This window comes from Leptodactylus fuscus, chromosome 7, assembly GCF_031893055.1.
Source record: "Leptodactylus fuscus isolate aLepFus1 chromosome 7, aLepFus1.hap2, whole genome shotgun sequence".
NCBI lineage: Eukaryota > Metazoa > Chordata > Amphibia > Anura > Leptodactylidae > Leptodactylus > Leptodactylus fuscus.
The window spans coordinates 147,267,761-147,285,916 of NC_134271.1; the positions used below are offsets into that span (position 1 = coordinate 147,267,761).

Here is an 18,156-nt window from a genome sequence, read left to right on the forward strand (position 1 = left end):
CACTTTGAGGTCAACCATAAAGAACTATCTTACAAAACGATGCACTAGAGGAATAGTTTTATTCTTGACATCAAATAAAACTAACTTGAATATTTGCTTATGCTTGAAGCTGGCATAATGTTATGTGATAAGATGGTGCCTATATTCCAGAGTGGAATTATTTTGTGTGTAAAGAAGAGCAAATGCTTGGTTCACTGCCAGAAGACCTCTCCCTGGAGACACCACCAGGAGTGTAAGCAGATGACTATGGAACTGCTTAAACTTGTGTGCTTGAAATGTATTACACCAATCAGGAATGAACAGAGGACTTACACTGTTCTTAACTCTTTTCCTTTGTCTGCTGATATTTATCCCCACTTGTCTTAAATAAACTGCGTCAGTGCACATCCTCTTGGATGAGAGAGGAACTAGTACCAACACTGTGAGTGGTGTAATGTCTTTATTGCTGGTACTCAGCCTTAATAATTTGGATGAAAACAGTTACCCAGATTATTTGGTCATTGTTACGGTCAGCAGGATACTTTTAAAAAAACTAAACAATAAATATCCTGCGGAGCCTAACTGGCCCCTGACACCTCAGAGCACCCTGGTGTGAACAAGACCCGACAGTTAATATCACTGCCAAGCTACAACAACGTCTGGATACAAACTGAAACTAAAAAGATAAGTTCTCTGCAGGACAGAGCAGCTGCAAATAATTATAAATTCTTGCAGTTACTACACTGCAAGACAAACACAAACTTGACCGTGTGCTCCCAGTAGCTTACTGGGCCGCACCCACCTCAGCCACCCACTGTGGAGCACCACAGGTAGTAGTACCCACAATTTTAAATTTCACACGGCGTAGCGCACCACTCCTTTAGACGCGTATACATGTGTCTGAGCGCGGCACTTCAAAACAGAGCCCATTGATTTCAATGGGTGCCGATATACACGCACTACCCATTGAGGCTTTTTTACCTATTGATTTCAATGGGTAGCGCGCATATATCAGCACCCATTGAAATCAATGGGCTCTGTTTTGAAGCACCGCGCTCAGACACGTGTATACGCGTCTAAAGGAGTGGCGCGCTACGCCATGTGAAGGCACCCTAAGTGATTATAGTTCCCCATCAGACAGTATATATATGACATGATATGGTTATAGTTCACCACCAGATAGTATATATATGACATGATATGGTCCTAATTCTCCATAAGACATTATGTATGTTAATGTATGATTATGGTTCAACATCATAGAGTATTTATATGATATGCTATGGTTATGGTGCGTATCGGATAGATATAATAAAAGACATGAAGATCTTTGTACTTACAGAAGAATAATACGGACATCTCTGTGGACATCATGGACGGTGGAGACTCTTCTGCAGAACTTACAGGCAGAAGTTAATTTTTATATTAAAAGAGGGAAGGTGTGGTGAGACAAATATGATGAAAGATTCTAGGTAAGAGAAAATAAGACAAGGGTTTTGTCTTCTGAAGAACTATGGCAAGGAGTGGCGTAACTACTGTGGTAGCCGTGGTAGCGGCTGCCACAGGGCCCGGGACATTATGGGGCCCAGCGACAGCCGCCACCGCTGCATTTTTATCTTTTTTCTTAATAGGCCGTTACCGGCTGGAGTTAACTATTTACTTACCGATCCTGGCTGGGCCGGGATCGGTAAGTGACACCGCGGGCCTCACAAAGACTATCATTATACTCGAGGGTCTTTGCAGACCCCCGAGTATAATGATCAGCGGACCGGAGAGGTTGTCTGACGTCTCTGATGTCACATGAACCCGGCCTGCGTCCCAGGTCATTTGACGTCTGACGTCATTGAAGAAGGATGACAGCGGAGTACTGCAGCGGAGATAGGGGACAGGTAAGTAACAGTGGGTTTTCAATGTTTTATTCCCCCGGGTCCCTGATTATTATACTCTGGGGTCTGAAAAGACCCCAGAGTATAATAATTGTTTATGGGTGTCCACAGTAGGACATAATACTGTGTGCAGGGGCCACTAAGGGACATAACAGTGTGTGCAGGGGCCACTATGGGGGATAATACTGTGTGCAGGGGCCAGTATGGGACATAATACTGAGTGCAGGGGCCACTATGGGGCATAATACTGTGTGTAGGGGCCACTAAGGGACATAATACTGTGTGCAGGGGTCACTATAGGGCATAATACTGTGTTCAGGGGCCACTGAGGGTCATAATACTGTGTGCAGGGGCCACTATGGGACATAATACTGTGTGTAGGGGCCATTAAGGAACATAATACTGTGTGCAGGGGTCACTATAGGGCATAATACTGTGTGCAGGGGCCACTATGGGGGATAATACTGTGTGCAGGGGCCACTATGGGACATAATACTGTGTGCAGGGGCCACTATGGGGGATAATACTGTGTGCAGGGGCCAGTATGGGACATAATACTGAGTGCAGGGGCCACTATGGGGCATAATACTGAGTGCAGGGGCCACTATGGGGCATAATACTGTGTGTAGGGGCCACTAAGGGACATAATACTGTGTGCAGGGGTCACTATAGGGCATAATACTGTGTTCAGGGGCCACTGAGGGTCATAATACTGTGTGCAGGGGCCACTATGGGACATAATACTGTGTGTAGGGGCCATTAAGGAACATAATACTGTGTGCAGGGGTCACTATAGGGCATAATACTGTGTGCAGGGGCCACTATGGGGGATAATACTGTGTGCAGGGGCCACTATGGGACATAATACTGTGTGCAGGGGCCACTATGGGGGATAATACTGTGTGCAGAGGCCACTGAGGGACATAATACTGTGTGCAGGGGCCACTAGGGGCATAATAGAGCACGCAGAAATGCAAGGGAGGGGTCAGTCGAGGTCTTCGGCCACGGACGGGGGGGGGGGGGGGGGCAGGTCATTTTGGTAGACGTAATTCTGCAGTGCGGTCTATTCTGTGTGGTCTGGACATCTTACCCTGTAAATACTGTAACATATACGTCATCTATTACACCATCTTATTAGTAGGAAGCAGATATCCATCTCTCTATCACTGGTATATACTTAGAAGGATGTATACATAAAGCTTACTCAGTGTATAAGGGGAAGTTCTGCAACTTTCTAATATACTTTATATTTCATGACCATTTCAAGGTCTCTGACTGCTTTGTGTGAATAGATGCATTCAGTTTACATCCAGAAATCCTATTATCCTGATTGTATCCATGTAATGCAAGAGCACAGCTTAGGATCCTGTACACATGGCTGTATCAGTGACCAATATACAGTATTATGGAGATATTATCTCCTAGAAGCATTGTATACAGCCCATAATAGGTGTATGCACAGTCTGTACATGTGGCACTGCATAGGTCATTGAAGGCAATAGTATGAGCTCCCATATTAATCCATATATGATATACCTGTGTGATAATGTATGTAGATAGTTCCATCAAGGATTATACTATGGCTGGGATTAGTAGTCAGGTGGAAGAAGACAAAGTCATGGAGTGAGCCAGTCATGCAGTATAGGAATGACATAGTAAGTTCCCATAAGGAGAAGTGACACATAGAGGACCTGAAGAACGTCATGTACATTATATGAGACATACATATGTAAGAGACCTGAGGAAGAGTGCTATGACAATTGAGACACCTAAGGAAGAATAATGGGATTTATAAGAGACTAGAGGGAGGACGCGGCTTCGCACGGGTATATTACATTTTATGTTTGTGTAGTGGCCCCATAAGAATTGTCCAATTTTGCACTGGTGTATTTTGTATGTTATTTCTATGTATGTTATAAGCGTCATGTGATTGTGTGTATCTTATTTTGAATGTCAGTGAAAAACCTGTGATCAGTTGTTATGGATACCTGGAGTAAAGCTGTATCTAATCCTTCCCCATGTAGTACTGTGTTTAGATGCAAGTATCCAATCCTTGTTGGTGTGGCACTTTGTGCAGATGCACATCTAATCCTCCCCGTGTGGTATTGTGTATAGAGGCGCGTATCTAATCCTCCAGTAAGTGAAACTGTTTGCAGACGCGCGTATCTAATGACAATGGCGTGTGGTACTGCGTGCAGATTCGCGTATCTAATTCTCCCCCATGTGTAACTGTGTGCTGAGACGCGTATCTAATTCTCTGGCATGTGGTACTGTGTGCAGAGGCCTGTATCTAATCCTCCAAAGTGTGGTACTGTGTTCAGATGCACGTATCTAATCCTACGGTATGTGGTACTGTATGCAGACCTGCTTATCTAATCCTACGGCGTGTGGAACTGTGTGTAGACGCGCGTATCCAATCCTCTGGCATGTGGTATTGTGTGCAGATACATGTATCCAATCCCCCGGCATATGGTACTGTGTGCAGATGCGTGTATCTAATCCTCCGGCGTGTGAAACTGTGTGCAGACTCACGTATCTAATACTACAGAATGTGGTACAGTGTGCAGACATGCATTTCTAATCCTCCGGTGTATGGAACTGTGTGCAGATTTGCATATCCAATCCTCCCCTGTGTGGTACTGTGTGCAGATGTGCATATCTAATCCTTCCCCATGTGATACTGTGTGTAGAAACACGTATCTAATCCTCTGGCGGTGGTACTATGTGAAGACATGCGTAATCCTCTAATCCTCCAGCGTGTTGAACTGTGTGCAGATGTGCGTATCTAATCCTCCCCCGTGTGGTACTTAGAGCAGACACACGTATCTAATCCTTCAGTGTGTGTAACTGTGTGCAGACGCGCACATGTAACCCTCGGTCGTGGTACTGTGTGCAGATGCACGTATCTAATCCTCCCCTGTGTGGTATTGTTTGAAGAGGCACGTATCTAATCCTACGGCATGTAGAACTGTGTGTAGACGTGGTATCTAATCCTACGGCATGTGGAACTGTGTGTAGACGCACGTATCTAATCCTACAGCATGTGGTACTGTGTGCAGACACGCATATCTAATCCTACGGAATTTGGTACTGTGTGCAGACGCGCGTATTTAATCCTCCCCTGTGTAGTATTGTGTGAAGAGGCACGTATCTAATCCTACGGCGTGTGGAACTGTGTGTAGACGCACGTATCTAATCCTACAGCATGTGGTACTGTGTGCAGACACGCGTATCTAATCCTACGGCATGTGGTACTGTGTGTAGACGTGCGTATCTAATCCTACGGCATGTGGTACTGTGTGCAGACGCGTGTATCTAATCCTATGGCGTGTACAACTGTGTGAAGAAACGTGTATCTAATCCTCCCCTGTGTGGTATTGTGTGAAGAGGTGCGTATCTAATCCTACGGCTTGTGGAACTGTGTGTAGACGCGCGTATCCAGTCCCCCGGCATGTGGTACTGTGTGCAGACGCGTGTATCTAATCCTACGGCATGTGGTACTGTGTGTAGACGCGCGTATCTAATCCTCCCCTGTGTGGTATTGTGTGCAGACGCGCGTATCTAATCCTCCCCCGTGTGGTACTGTGTGCTGAGCTATGTATCTAATTCTCTGGCTTGTGGTACTGTGTGCAGAGGCATGTATCTAATCCTCCAAAGTGTGATACTGTGTGCACACACACGTATCTAACCCTCCCCTGTGTGGTATTGTGTGAAGAGGTGCGTATCTAATCCTTCGGCGTGTGGAACTATGTGTAGATGCGCGTATCTAATCCTACTGCATGTGGTACTGTGTGCAGACATGTGTATCTAATCCTATAGTGTGTACAACTGTGTGCAGACGCGCGTATCTAATCCTCTGGAGTGTGGAACTGTGTGTAGACGCCTGTATCTAATCCTTCGGCATGTGGAACCGTGTGCAGATGCACGTATCTAATCCTTCAGTGTATGCAACTGTGTGCAGAAGTGCGTATTTAATCCTCTGGTTTGTGGGACTGTGTGCAGACGCGTGTATCTAATCCTCTGGCGTGTGATACTGTGTGCTGATCTGTGTATCTAATCCTCTGATGCGTATATCTCAGTTTGGATATCAGTGTTGTATTGTGCATGTGGAGTGACCGTGTGTATTGTAGTTGGAATATGAGTGAAAGTCTTGCAGGTTTTTATTGGCTAAGGGGGGGGGGGGCACTGTGTTTGGAATGCTGTATCTCAGCAACGGTACGTCCGAGCGAGTTGGAGTCTCATCTTGAACCTTCCCGGATATCTGAAGTATCTCTGTACCAAATTTGGTGAAGATCGGTCCAGTCGTTTGGTTCGCATTAGAGAACAGACAGACAGACAGACAAGAATTCATTTTTATAATATAGAGAGAAGAGATAAGATAAAATAATCCTTCAATAGTCCCACCATGGGGAAATCCATTGTTACAGCAGCATAGATAATAATACAGAATACAAAAGATCCGTGGTAGAGGTATTACTATGACAGTAGATACAGGTAAAAAGATAAAGGTCCTCTGTATGGAATGATCTCCGCTTAGCTTGGTGTTGCTTGTACAGCCTAACTGCAGCACGGAGAGAAGACTTCCGATAGCGCTCCTTGTTTCCCCATGGTGGGACTATTAAAGGATTATTTTATCTTCTCACACTTGGGGTGAAGCAGTCGATCACTGAGAGGACTGCCCAGTGCTATCACGGTCTCATGCATTGGATGGGAGTTGTTCTCCCGTATGGAGGTCACCACGGACAGTATGCTTCTGTCACCCACCTCCTATACTGGGTCCAGGGGGTTCCCCAGGACGGAGCTAGCCCTTATAATCAGCCTGTCAAGTATATTTCTACCCCTGCTATTTCTATCCCCCAGCAGGCCACTCCAAAGAAGATGGCCGATTCTACCACAGGGTTGAAAAAGGCCCTAAGAAGTGGCCCCTGGACTCCAAAGCCCCTCAGCCTCCTAGAGCCTGCTGTGACCCTTTCTGTGCAGTGCATCCATGTACCTGAGGAAGAGTAGTGTGACATAAAGGAGGCTTGGAGAAGAGTGGTGTGACGTAATAGAGACTTACGGAAGAGTTGTGTGACATATAGAAGACAAGAAAGAGTGATGAGACCTTTGGGAGTCCTGGGGAGGCGTAGCGTGATATTTGGGAGCCATCGGGAAGGAATGATGTGTCATGAAGTCCTGTGATATATAGGAGACCAAAAGAAAGTGTGGTGTGACGTGTAGAAGACTCAAGGAAGGGGCCACACGGTGGCCCTGAGTTCAAATCCCTCCAAGGGCAAAAAACACCCACAAGGAGTTTATATGTTCTCCCCGTGTTTGCGTGGATTTCCATCCCATATTCCAAAAACATACTGATAGGGAAAAATGTACATTGTGAGCTCTATGTGGGGCTGACAATCTACATAAAAAAGAGGTCTCAAGGAAGGTATTGTTTCATGTAAGGGCTGTCCTGAAGAAGGAGGAATATTTAGGAGAACTAAAGAAAGAGAGGTGTGGTCAGTCAAGATTTTAGTAAATAGTAGTGGGATGTATAGGAAATGAAGTGGTATACATAAAGGACCTAATATTTTATGGTGAGACCTAAGGTAGGCGTGGTGGTATATAGGAATCCTGCGGCAGGAGGAAAGATTGGCGGGTATACAGCATAGGTGTTGCAGTCCACAATATAACTCTATATAGTAGTATTTATCCAAATATACCTAGAACCTGTCTCTAGAGCCCATGGGCCAGTACAAAGGTCCTATTTGTCATACTCTTTGGATTACTAGAGTTTACCCAATAGACAACACAAATTTCCTATGCGTGAAGAGTTAACCTAGGATGTATGACTCGCTTGTACATGATTGACTCCACGTCTTGGTGTATTTATTAAACTTCTGCTTTTCGGCATGAGACAATTTACTTCCTTAGCTATGACGGGAGTCCACACATCAAATATGCTGCTGCCGCTGGTTCTCATCTGTAAGTGCTGTATACGTATTTCACTAATATTTGCTGTATTATATTGTGTGCTGTATTATGTCTTCAGTGATGTCTATGCAATTACACCCAGGGGTGACCCCAGACTGGGACCATCAATACATTGATGTCTATCACTGGGCGTCACTGGTTATATTTGGATACATACACATTGCTCCTACATATAATGAAGACAACGAAAGTTATATATGGACTATTTTAGTATTGTGGTTACAACTAGGCTTTTGTGTTAACGTGGTCCATCTTGGAAGCATCCTTGAGTCATCTATGGAGCAACTTGGCGGGTTTAGTTTTAGCTTAATTTTTTTCTGACTTGCTAGACATGTGGGCTTGTCTTCTTAGAAAAATGGGCGACAAAAAGTTGGTTAAAATTTGTTCCAAAGTCGTTGAAAAGTTGGAATAAACTTAGACTAGACAATCTAAAGATACATCAAATATATAAGACTACAAATCTAACTTTACACTGTCTACCTATTCGTAAGTCTTAGCCGTGGTGTACAGTAAAATTCTCTAAAATTCTGATGTTTTACACAAATTTTCCAAATTTTAGAAGATAAAAAAAGAATATTCAATTTTTAAATGAGTTTACCAATTGCTTGGATTGTACATTGGAGGTTGTAAAGGATGTGTTAGCCGTCAGATTTTTTATTTGGAAGTGAAAACTAAGATACTAAAGGGATTGTGTATCGTAGACTATGTGTGCCGATAATGGACGATAATGGTCTTCTGGGAGATGCTGAAGGCGCAATTAATAGAAATCTGGAATTATTTGTGGTCAAGTTAATAAAGAAAAAACAATGCTGCTACATGTGGACTCCTTTCACCTGAATTTCTTAGCTTTAGGGCTAGATTCACATGACCAAGTTTCACCTGTGTAAATCCGGCCAACACACGGACCAAGTTTCACAGGTCATGTGAATCTAGCCTAAGGATTGTTTAAACATTTTGGGGATTGAATTTCAAGAAAATTCGAAGATTGCGGTTGAACTAATACATTTAGCAAGAGATGTAAAACATGTCAATAATTTGGCCCTGTCAAGAGAACCCATTTGGGTAAATAATTGGTCCGTTCCATTTCTATTTCAGTATTACACATGACATCGGCAGTCGTTAATAAGAACTAAGTGTTACGGTTCTGTGTATATATATATAAATAATATTTTAAACAACAGAACCTCTAGTCTGCAAGACACTGCAGCGATGTCCACAGGCCCAATGGTGGGCGGTTGTATGTCTGAATAGTCCTCTACCAGTTAAACTGCACTGGCAGATATGTGATGCGGACTTAATGTGAACAAGCTGCAAGAAAGCCCTGCCAGTTAACCTCACTGGACAGGTGCAACAGTACAGCTAACACAGCAAGGCTGCCGAGGGTTAACAGTCACCCCAGGTCAGCAACTAAACATGCTCCTACAACAGCCAGGAGAGTAAAGGAAGTTTGACAGTAAAGAGGCTATCTAAGAGCCCAAACCTGCTGCAACTCTATGGGCTGGAATAGTGTCTACTGCTCCTAACCCTGGTATAGAGCTGTCAGTTCAGGACTTACTGGGTATTAACTACAGGCCTAGTCTGAGCCCCTGCCTGGATACTGGAGCCTAGCCCTGAACTACTGTCCTTTAACAAACTTCAGTCATTATGATTCAACATGTGAGCGCCGGGTGGGCGTCGGCTCACACTATTTAAAGGTAGTCCCCGCCCAATGGGGCGGTGGTCATGAGCTCACCAGTTATGCTCAGTAGGTGAGAAATGGCACAGCTTGTGAGCGGCTCCAATAGGTCTGAGCATGCTCAGTAGGCCAAAAGCTGGACTTACACTCCAGACACCTCACTACGTGAGGCCGAGGGCAAGAGTTAGATTGACCCGCAGGTGGCGCTGTGCGCTGAGCGAGAACCCTGCGGGACCCAATCCTAACACTAAACTTGAAATGCTAATTTTTAGATCTTGACTATGTTTGGGTGACCTTGATGTGCTTTAGGATAATACATGCTGTATATGATACTATAGGGACATAACTTAAGTAATGGGGGAAATTTCTGGCATAGATGGGTGATGATGTGGTACACATTTCATACGAGCCCCTTTCTTGCCCCCATTCTGTGCCTCACTCACTCAACACTTTCCGCACATTTTGGAGTGTGAGTTATACTTCCGTTATGGCACATAGGTATAATCCTGACTTATTGAGAGGCCAAAAACTGTTGCTAACTCAGGAGTTCCTTGCATTTGTTGGACCCTTTACCTATTTATTAGGTAGAACAGGACAGCAGCTACTGGAAGACGTGTGGCCGCACATTCTATGGAAGCATACTACACACGTATAGGACTTTGAATAATGATGAAAATCCCCAATAAGTTGACAAGGCCGGACATTGTGCAATGCAGTCAAGATCTTATTATAGAACAAGTGTAGGGTTTCATAATATATGTGTACAACTACTGTACGGCACAGCTGTAGCTATACTGAGGGGTTTTATTTATATTAGTCACAAAAAATTAGTATTTTTCTTTTTAGGACTCACAAAGCTTTTTAGGAACATTTAGGCTAAGGCTCCACATACTAAACTAAAAAACGCAATGGAAACACATTTTTTTACACAACATTTTTCATTGCGTTTTTGGCAAGTTTTTCTCCGTGGACTTTCTGCCTTTATTATACCTAACAGAGAAAACGCCAACGTTTCAACAGGTATAATTGGCAAATATTTTTGAAAACGTTGCGTTTCCAGATTTTTTCTGCAATGTGTGGATGGGATTAGCCAGAATCTCATTCACTGTGCAACTAATGTAAAATGCAACCTTTTTTACTGTAGCCTTTCCAACATGGCCAAAATGATGAGTTTTCACAACGTGAGGTCCCTCATTACCTTTCCTAATTCACATCATCCTCACAATGTAAGGCCGGGTTCAGACGGGGTTTTTTAGGTTTCAATGGTCAATGGTTTGTTCCCGCTTGCGGAAAAAAAAAGCAACCTGCCCTTTCTTCAGGCGGATTCCGCGGCTGATTCAGCCACAACATGCGCCTCGTGACACCTCCCTCCCGACTAAGCTCATTCCTTTGGGCCTAAACTGGAGCAGAATGCCGCAACTGGGTGTTGGTGCACTGCATCGGCATCCAGTCGCGGCTAGCCATTTTTTGGACTTGAGGAGGCCTCCGTGTCAAATTACGGTCCAAAAAACTCACGTGTGAACTTACCCTAAGGTCCTGGCACATGTATAGTATTATGAGCTCTGCACTGTCTTGCAGAAACCGGAAATAGACATAGGTACAGGAACTAGACTTGGGAGATAGTATCAGCAATAGCAGATTCTGAATCTAAGGGTAAGTTCACATGGGGTTTTTTGGTCAGGATTTTGAGGCCGTACCGGCCTCAAAATCCTGACCAAAAAGACGGCTCCCATTGAAGTCAATGGGAGCTGGTTAGTTCTTTTTTCCGGGATCCGTTTGTTCCGGCTCCTGGAAAAAGAAGTGAGATGCTCATTCTTTCACCTCGCGACATCTGCCTGAAGACACTCCCTTCTGACTAGGCCCAGTCATCCAGAGCAGATTGCATGACTGGATGCTGGTGCACTGCACCAGCATCCAGCCGCAGCTACCCGTATTTTGGAGGCCACCTCAGGTTCCGGACCAAAAAACCCCGTGTGAAGTTGTTACCCTAATACAATGACTACCTTGCATAGCTAAGAAAAGACCGTGCGAGGGCGCAGCTTCAGCATTAACAACAACATAGTCAACAGCTGTTATTTGTTTCAAAAAATTTTCCATTCGGTATGGATTGTCGTGTAGCACATGTTGTGTAATATGCTGAGAAAGAATGTGTGGGCACACTTCTGTTTTTGCATTCTCTGGAGTTTTAGTGAAGATCAATCAAAAACATACAAAATATCCCAAACGAGAACTAAGTAAAGGAATGGGGGAAGGGGGAAAAAAATTGGAAAAGAGCTTGTCGTGGAAAACATCCCATCAAGGTGGATTATAAAGCTCCTCCGTCCACTGCAAATTATCCAAGACTTCCAGCCACTGGAGTCTAATTGGTAGAGAGGAGCATTTCCATAAACTCCTATCTGTAGAGATGGCGCCTCCATACAAAGCAGGGCAAACTTGGTTGTTAAAGGGGCAACAGCTTTGAAGCAAGACTTGTATAGTGTGAATATTACCTGCCACATTGAGGCTTCATTGTTACCTCTTGTGATATTGTGCTTACGTCAATGAGTCAATAAAGATACAATATTTTGTTTGTAGACTTTTTGCCTTTGTTAGTTTATTTTTGTCTCATGAGTCATTCAATTTCCATGAGGGCCAAAACCACCTCATTTTGGTAACCAATGGGTATTAACTAGTCATATTATTTTGTCCAATTAAAAATCTAAATTGTCTTTTTTGGGTGTCTTAAACTATGACCAATGCCCCATTCACTTTCTTTGTTGAGCTCAGTCCTGAAACCGGACAGGTATAGGATCATTTTCTGAGTTTTACCCTGGGTTCACGGTCTTATACATGGGCGTGAGTATGAGACCATTGCCACTAATGGTCAGCATGCCTTGCACACAATGAGTGCTAGTTGTTATGGTTAATTGGTTCATGTTCGTAATAATGTTGGCCAAAATTGTTGATCAGTCGTTGTCCTGATGGTTATGTTTCTACCGCTAAAGTAGAACTTCAACTTCTAATAGGACTAAATTTATTTTATTGTCCAATAATCCAAGTCTATTCCTATCCCGAACCACAACTCTCTTATTAGAAATACTGCTATCTGGCTGCTGTAGATGGCGGCAGCATCGGATATGCTTTTACCCCTGTCTTCCTGTAAGGTTATCAGATGATCTACCCACAATGGTGAGACAAATCTTGAGACATAGACCAAGCTTCTTCAAAAATAGCTAAATCTTGTTTTTTTTCTCCTTCCTGTTGTGTCAGCTTGTTTGTAGTTTCCACATACTGGTGCCAGCGCAGAAAGTAGGACATCGGTCTTCAACCTATAATGTCTTTTTACGTAGAGGAGGGTATTTGGGTTTCTTAAGCACCAGGGATAATTTGTGACTATACCTTCGCACACCCTGTAGTTAGGCCTGGTCTTGAGTCTGTCTCCTTTTCCCGAATATTGTTTTATTATATTCTCATTCATCAATGATATAATCCTGTATACATAATCCTTGATATGACTTTTTTTTTTTTTCTCTTCTGCAGTACTAAGTGTGCAAAGCTTTGGTGAGTATTTCTTTTTACTTTATAGAGACAGATTACACGGCTCCTAGTGGGCCGGGCAAATGTAGCTCATGGGCGGGATTATAATAGTCTGGCCATCATACGATTCCATTTTCATAATGCAACAAAAATATATCTGTGCACTCTAGAAAAATAGAAAGAGCAATTGCTGGTAACAAGACATCACAGACCAACCCACAAAAATGTTTTGTCTTTTTACCCCCCCTACCCCTGCAAATTGTATATGTAAGTTGGGGGTGATCAGACTGGTCGTCAGAATATGTCCCACTTACAACAATGTTTCACAACAAGGTATGTGTTATGGTCAGCAGGTTATCTAAAGGATAAAAAAATAACCTGCGTAGCCCTACTAGACTCTGAACCGCAGAGCTACCCTGGTGTGAATGAGACCCGACAGTTTGCGTCCCTGCCGGGCTACACCACCATCTGGGTGTTCTCTGTAAACTTCACAGATGTGGCCTTTGCAGCATAGAGCAGCTGCTAGAGGAATGGAGTTTAGCCGATACTCCTGTGCTAGACTGAGACAAATTAGATTGTGTGCTCCCAGTTACTTCACTGGGCCGCACCTAACTACAGGTACCTGCTGTTGCTTTACTAGTCAGGTAGCTGACAGGCTGTGGTAGGGATAAAGGATAAATTGGGGAAGGGAGACCCACTTCCACAAACACAAAAGACACCACATAAACACACTAAATGTATTATAGAACTGAGGCTAGGGCAGTGGTCTGACACAGGCGGTCCCGATCGGCCAGCCCAGCTGCCTAAGGTTGACACCATTTTCAGTCAATAGACCGACCACGTCCACCAGCTGCAAAGGACTTAACCCCTGCTAAGCAGGACTGCCAGCAACAAGGAGAGGGTGACAGCCGGCAAGATGCTACGACAGAGGAACGGGCTGCGACCTGACCCCTTGGCCGCAGCTGCTGCACAGTCCTAACAGTATGCCCCTACTATATACAGTATGGGACAATAATGACTATAATGCAAGGAGTCCCATTTCCTGGCTTGGCTCGGTCCAAGAAATATAGCCTATGTATGGCCTTCCATATTGCCTTGTGTGCATGGGCCTAAGGAAGATTATTTTATCCAAGATATCTGATGGACAGAGTTAAATGAGTTAACAGAAATTCATCCTGCCAGGGTCCATGTCGGACCCTGTAGTACCTCAAGTACCATCCTGGAATGTAAGTGGTCCACAATGGGCTGTGGACCTGGTGCTATACAGGAAAGAAGCAAAGGGATCTTAATTAGAGATGAGCGAGTAGTGTTCGATCGAGTAGGTGTTCGATCGAATACTACGGTATTCGAGATATTAGCACGCGATAGAACACTACTAGCTGTTCGAAGTTTAAGGTTCGATGCAGAACCAGCGTTGATTGACAGAATGCTATACATGATTCTTCTCTCACCTTTAGAAGTCTTCTCCGTGCAGCTTCCCCGCGGTGTCTTCTGGCTAGAATTTACTCTGCCTAGGCATCCGGCAGTCGGCTATGCTCAGTCGTCGGGCCTGGCAGAGCCGACCGCGCATGCGCAGTCGGCTCTGCCTAGGCCCCGATGCCTAGGCAGAGTGAATTCCAGCCGGAAGACGCCGCGGGGGCGCTGCGCCGGGAGAAGACTTCAAGGAGAATGCAGCCCGACTGTCACTCGTGGACTTGGTAAGTATAATTTTAACGAATTTTGCGTACCCCTGAAACGAGCATTTCCCCCCATAGACTATAATGGGGTTTGAAATCCGTTCGAACAGTTGAACAGTGTGCGGCTGTTCGAATCGGATTTCGAACCTCGGGCATTTTAGTGCTCGCTCATCTCTAATCTTAATCTATACCCCGTCAGTACATGTAATCTACAGTCCGGGAGGAGGAAGTTAGCTGATCCGCCCATTCCTAATAAATGTAGGACCACTTTAAATAGATGTATAGTAGATTCAGAAAATTTCCCAAAAAAATTATACAAAAAAGAAGGTTGTATAGCAGTACATTGTTAGCTTGTAAAAAATTAGTCACAGTACATGTCCAGATAACCTTCTATGAAATACCCTAACGAACTACTTTGTATCATTAAAATTTGTACATTTTTGTTGGTTGATATCAGTGGGTTACTTTACAATGTAGTCTCACATTTCCTATTTTTTACATTAGTTGCACAAGTTCATCAAATTCCGGCTAGACCATTGTACCCAAGTAAGTATAGAAGTGGATGTTCGCACATTGTAATGTATATACTGTATATATGGATTTCTTTCTTTTTTATGGGTCACATTATATTTAGCTCAATAAACAAAAAAATAGATGCAGTGCTAGGCAAGAGAATATGACTGTGCAATTGGTGTAACTAGGAAAGACCGGGCCCCGTCGTAAACTTTTGACTGGAGCCTTGCCCCCACACAGTATTGCTCCCCATTACTGGTGCCCACATAATATAACTCCCACTTTACTGGCTTCAACAGTATAATACCCCCATTCTTGGCCCTCCACATGGTATATTGCCCCACTTATTTGCCCACACCCAGTATATTGCCTCTTTATTGAACCCCCATGCGGTATGTTTCCTCCTTTACTGCGAAGTTCAGCATCGGGACATGATTTCCAGCACACCAGATTCCCTGAAGGTAAAACGGAGCAGTCCTGAGGCACTGGTGGTGCATGGGCACAACCAATTTTATGTCAGATTGCATTCACCCCCAGAAGGTGATTTAGGGGTTGTGATCCATTTACATAATGGCTGGGAGCCTATTGAAGTTCCTGATTCATAACCACTGCCCCTTGCTGTAATCATATGGTCAGTATGGGACAGCAGTCCTAAAGGAATGCAGAGACTAATGGCTTCATAAATGACTATGGATCCTGGGAGCCTTATTCATATAGCCATGGTTTGGTTGGGAAATGCAGCCAATGCTCGAACCTTATATCTTATCTGATCATGGCCATAGAGAAACGTCCTGATACATTTGTTCATATAGTGTGCATACTGTACGATGTTGTAGTGTTAATGTATTCACATACTGCATTCTTAGGGATAGTACATGGATCTGCAATACCTCCAGTACCTTCAATACAGCCAATACCTTCAGTACCTCCAATGCCCTATGCACCAAGATACCCAGGTCTTACCCCTTTATATGGTAACAGAGTTAATAAAGCTGGATGAAGACACAAGTCCATAAAGTCCAATCTATAAACTTACCAAGTTGATCCAAAAATCCCCATGTTGCTGACGCCAAGCACCCCATAAGAGGGGAAAAAAAATGCATTTACTGTATTTTATAGGACTGGTACCCAGATATCCACCCCCGCCTAGACCAAATTACAAAGGTATATTTTTTAACCCTTCCAGCTCCTAGCTACCACAACAAACTCTGGTTACTGTAACAGCCTTCATCGCCTCTAAATATACATTTACTTTGGTGACATTTTACATTCTTTCCCAAATTTTGAATTGAATTATGTATTTAGTACTGAGGTTGAATTTATTGATGACCCCTCCTAACAATCAGCAGGGGTCACACAAGACCCCAGTAGAGGAGTGGCTTTAAGACGCGGTGGCATCTATGCTAATCCAACAGCTTCTTCACTTCTTACAAGTGGGGCAAGCTGAGCGCACAGCCAGCACTGCTACATCTCGGCATAGGAATGCATTGACCAGCGTTGATTGGCCGAATGCCATACAGAGTACAGCATTCGGCCAATCAATTCTGGTTCTGCCGGAGGAGGCGGAGTCTACAGCAGTCTCCATTCTGGTCCGATCTTAGACTCCGCCTCCTCACAGACGAGCCTCCGGCAGAACCAGCGTTGATTGGCCGAATGCTGTACTCTGTATGGCATTCGGCCAATCAACGCTGGTCAATGCATTCCTATGGGAAAAAGTCAGCTCCCGCATATCACAAGCTGACAGGGATCCTGACGTAATACAGTGACTTGGGCATGTTAGATGCCCCCAGACATGCTTCCCCTGCTGTCCCAGTTGCATTCCAGGGTGTTGGCATCATTTCCTGGGGTGTCATAGTGGACTCGGTGACTCTCCTGAGTCGAATAGTGGTTTCCCCCTAAACGAGTATTTATTCCCCATAGACTATAATTGGGTTTGATCTAACAGTCAAATATTGAGCGGCTACTCGACTCGAACTTCGAACATTTCACTGTTCGCTCATCTCTAATTCTGATATACTGTATTTTTCGGACCATAAGACGCACTAAGGTTTTAGAGGAGGAAAATAGGGAAAAAAAAAATGTAAGCAAAAAAAATTGGTAAAATATTTAATAACCTAATAATATAATATTTCACCAATGTAAATAGAACCGGGGGTTTTCGGACACAGGGATACCAAATGTGTATGTGTTTCAACAGTAATGTTTTTGTTTTATATGTATTCTAGAGATATGGGGGTGATTTGAACATATATATATATATATATATATATATATATATATATATTAATAATACATTTATTATTATATACATTATTTATACAAAGAGAATCATTTCACACAATGGGACTGAGGGCCCTGCTCGCAAGAGCTTACAATCTATGAGGTAGAGGGGGTGACACAAGAGGTAGCAGGGGCGGCATTACTTATACAGGGGTCAGACACTACTGTAATAGAGGTGACTGTCATTACACAAACATAAACCTGTATGAGCAGTTGACAGTCGTGTCCTGTAACATGTGGATGGAGCTTGGACCTATAAAGTTATCCTATATATATAATCATGCACTTTGTGCACAGGTTTGGCATCCATGGATGGAAAGAGACACCCTGCAGTGAAGTTATGCAAGAAGAGAAAAAGGGGCGGGCCAGACGGGTGAAAGAGGTGTGGTTTTCTAAGCAAACTTGAAAACACGCCTCTTTCACCCATCTGGCTCGTCCCTCCTTCACTGCCTCTCAGATCTTGCTCCTGCAATGAAGCCACACAGGCAGGGAAGTAGGGGCGGGCCAGACAGGTGAAGGAGGCGTGGTTTAAAGCTTGCTGCCGTTTGGCCCGCCCCTCCTTCCCTGTCTGTGTGGCTTCATTGCAGGAGCCAGATCTGAGAGGCAGTGAAGGAGGGGCGGGCCAGACGGGAGAAGGAGGCGTGGTTTTCTCGGCAAGCTTGAA

The 18,156-nt window shown here is 44.1% G+C and overlaps 1 protein-coding gene across 1 annotated transcript in view; it reads right to left on the reverse strand.

Moving 5' to 3' along the window:
• Positions 1–12,804, reverse strand: part of LOC142213430 (high affinity immunoglobulin gamma Fc receptor I-like) — a 29,343-nt gene extending 16,539 nt beyond the window's left edge. The window contains exon 1 of the mRNA XM_075281747.1: positions 12,672–12,804. Within this exon, the coding sequence (XP_075137848.1) occupies positions 12,672–12,804 (133 nt within the window). The remainder of the gene's footprint in view (positions 1–12,671) is intronic.
• Positions 12,805–18,156: the final 5,352 nt, after the last annotated feature.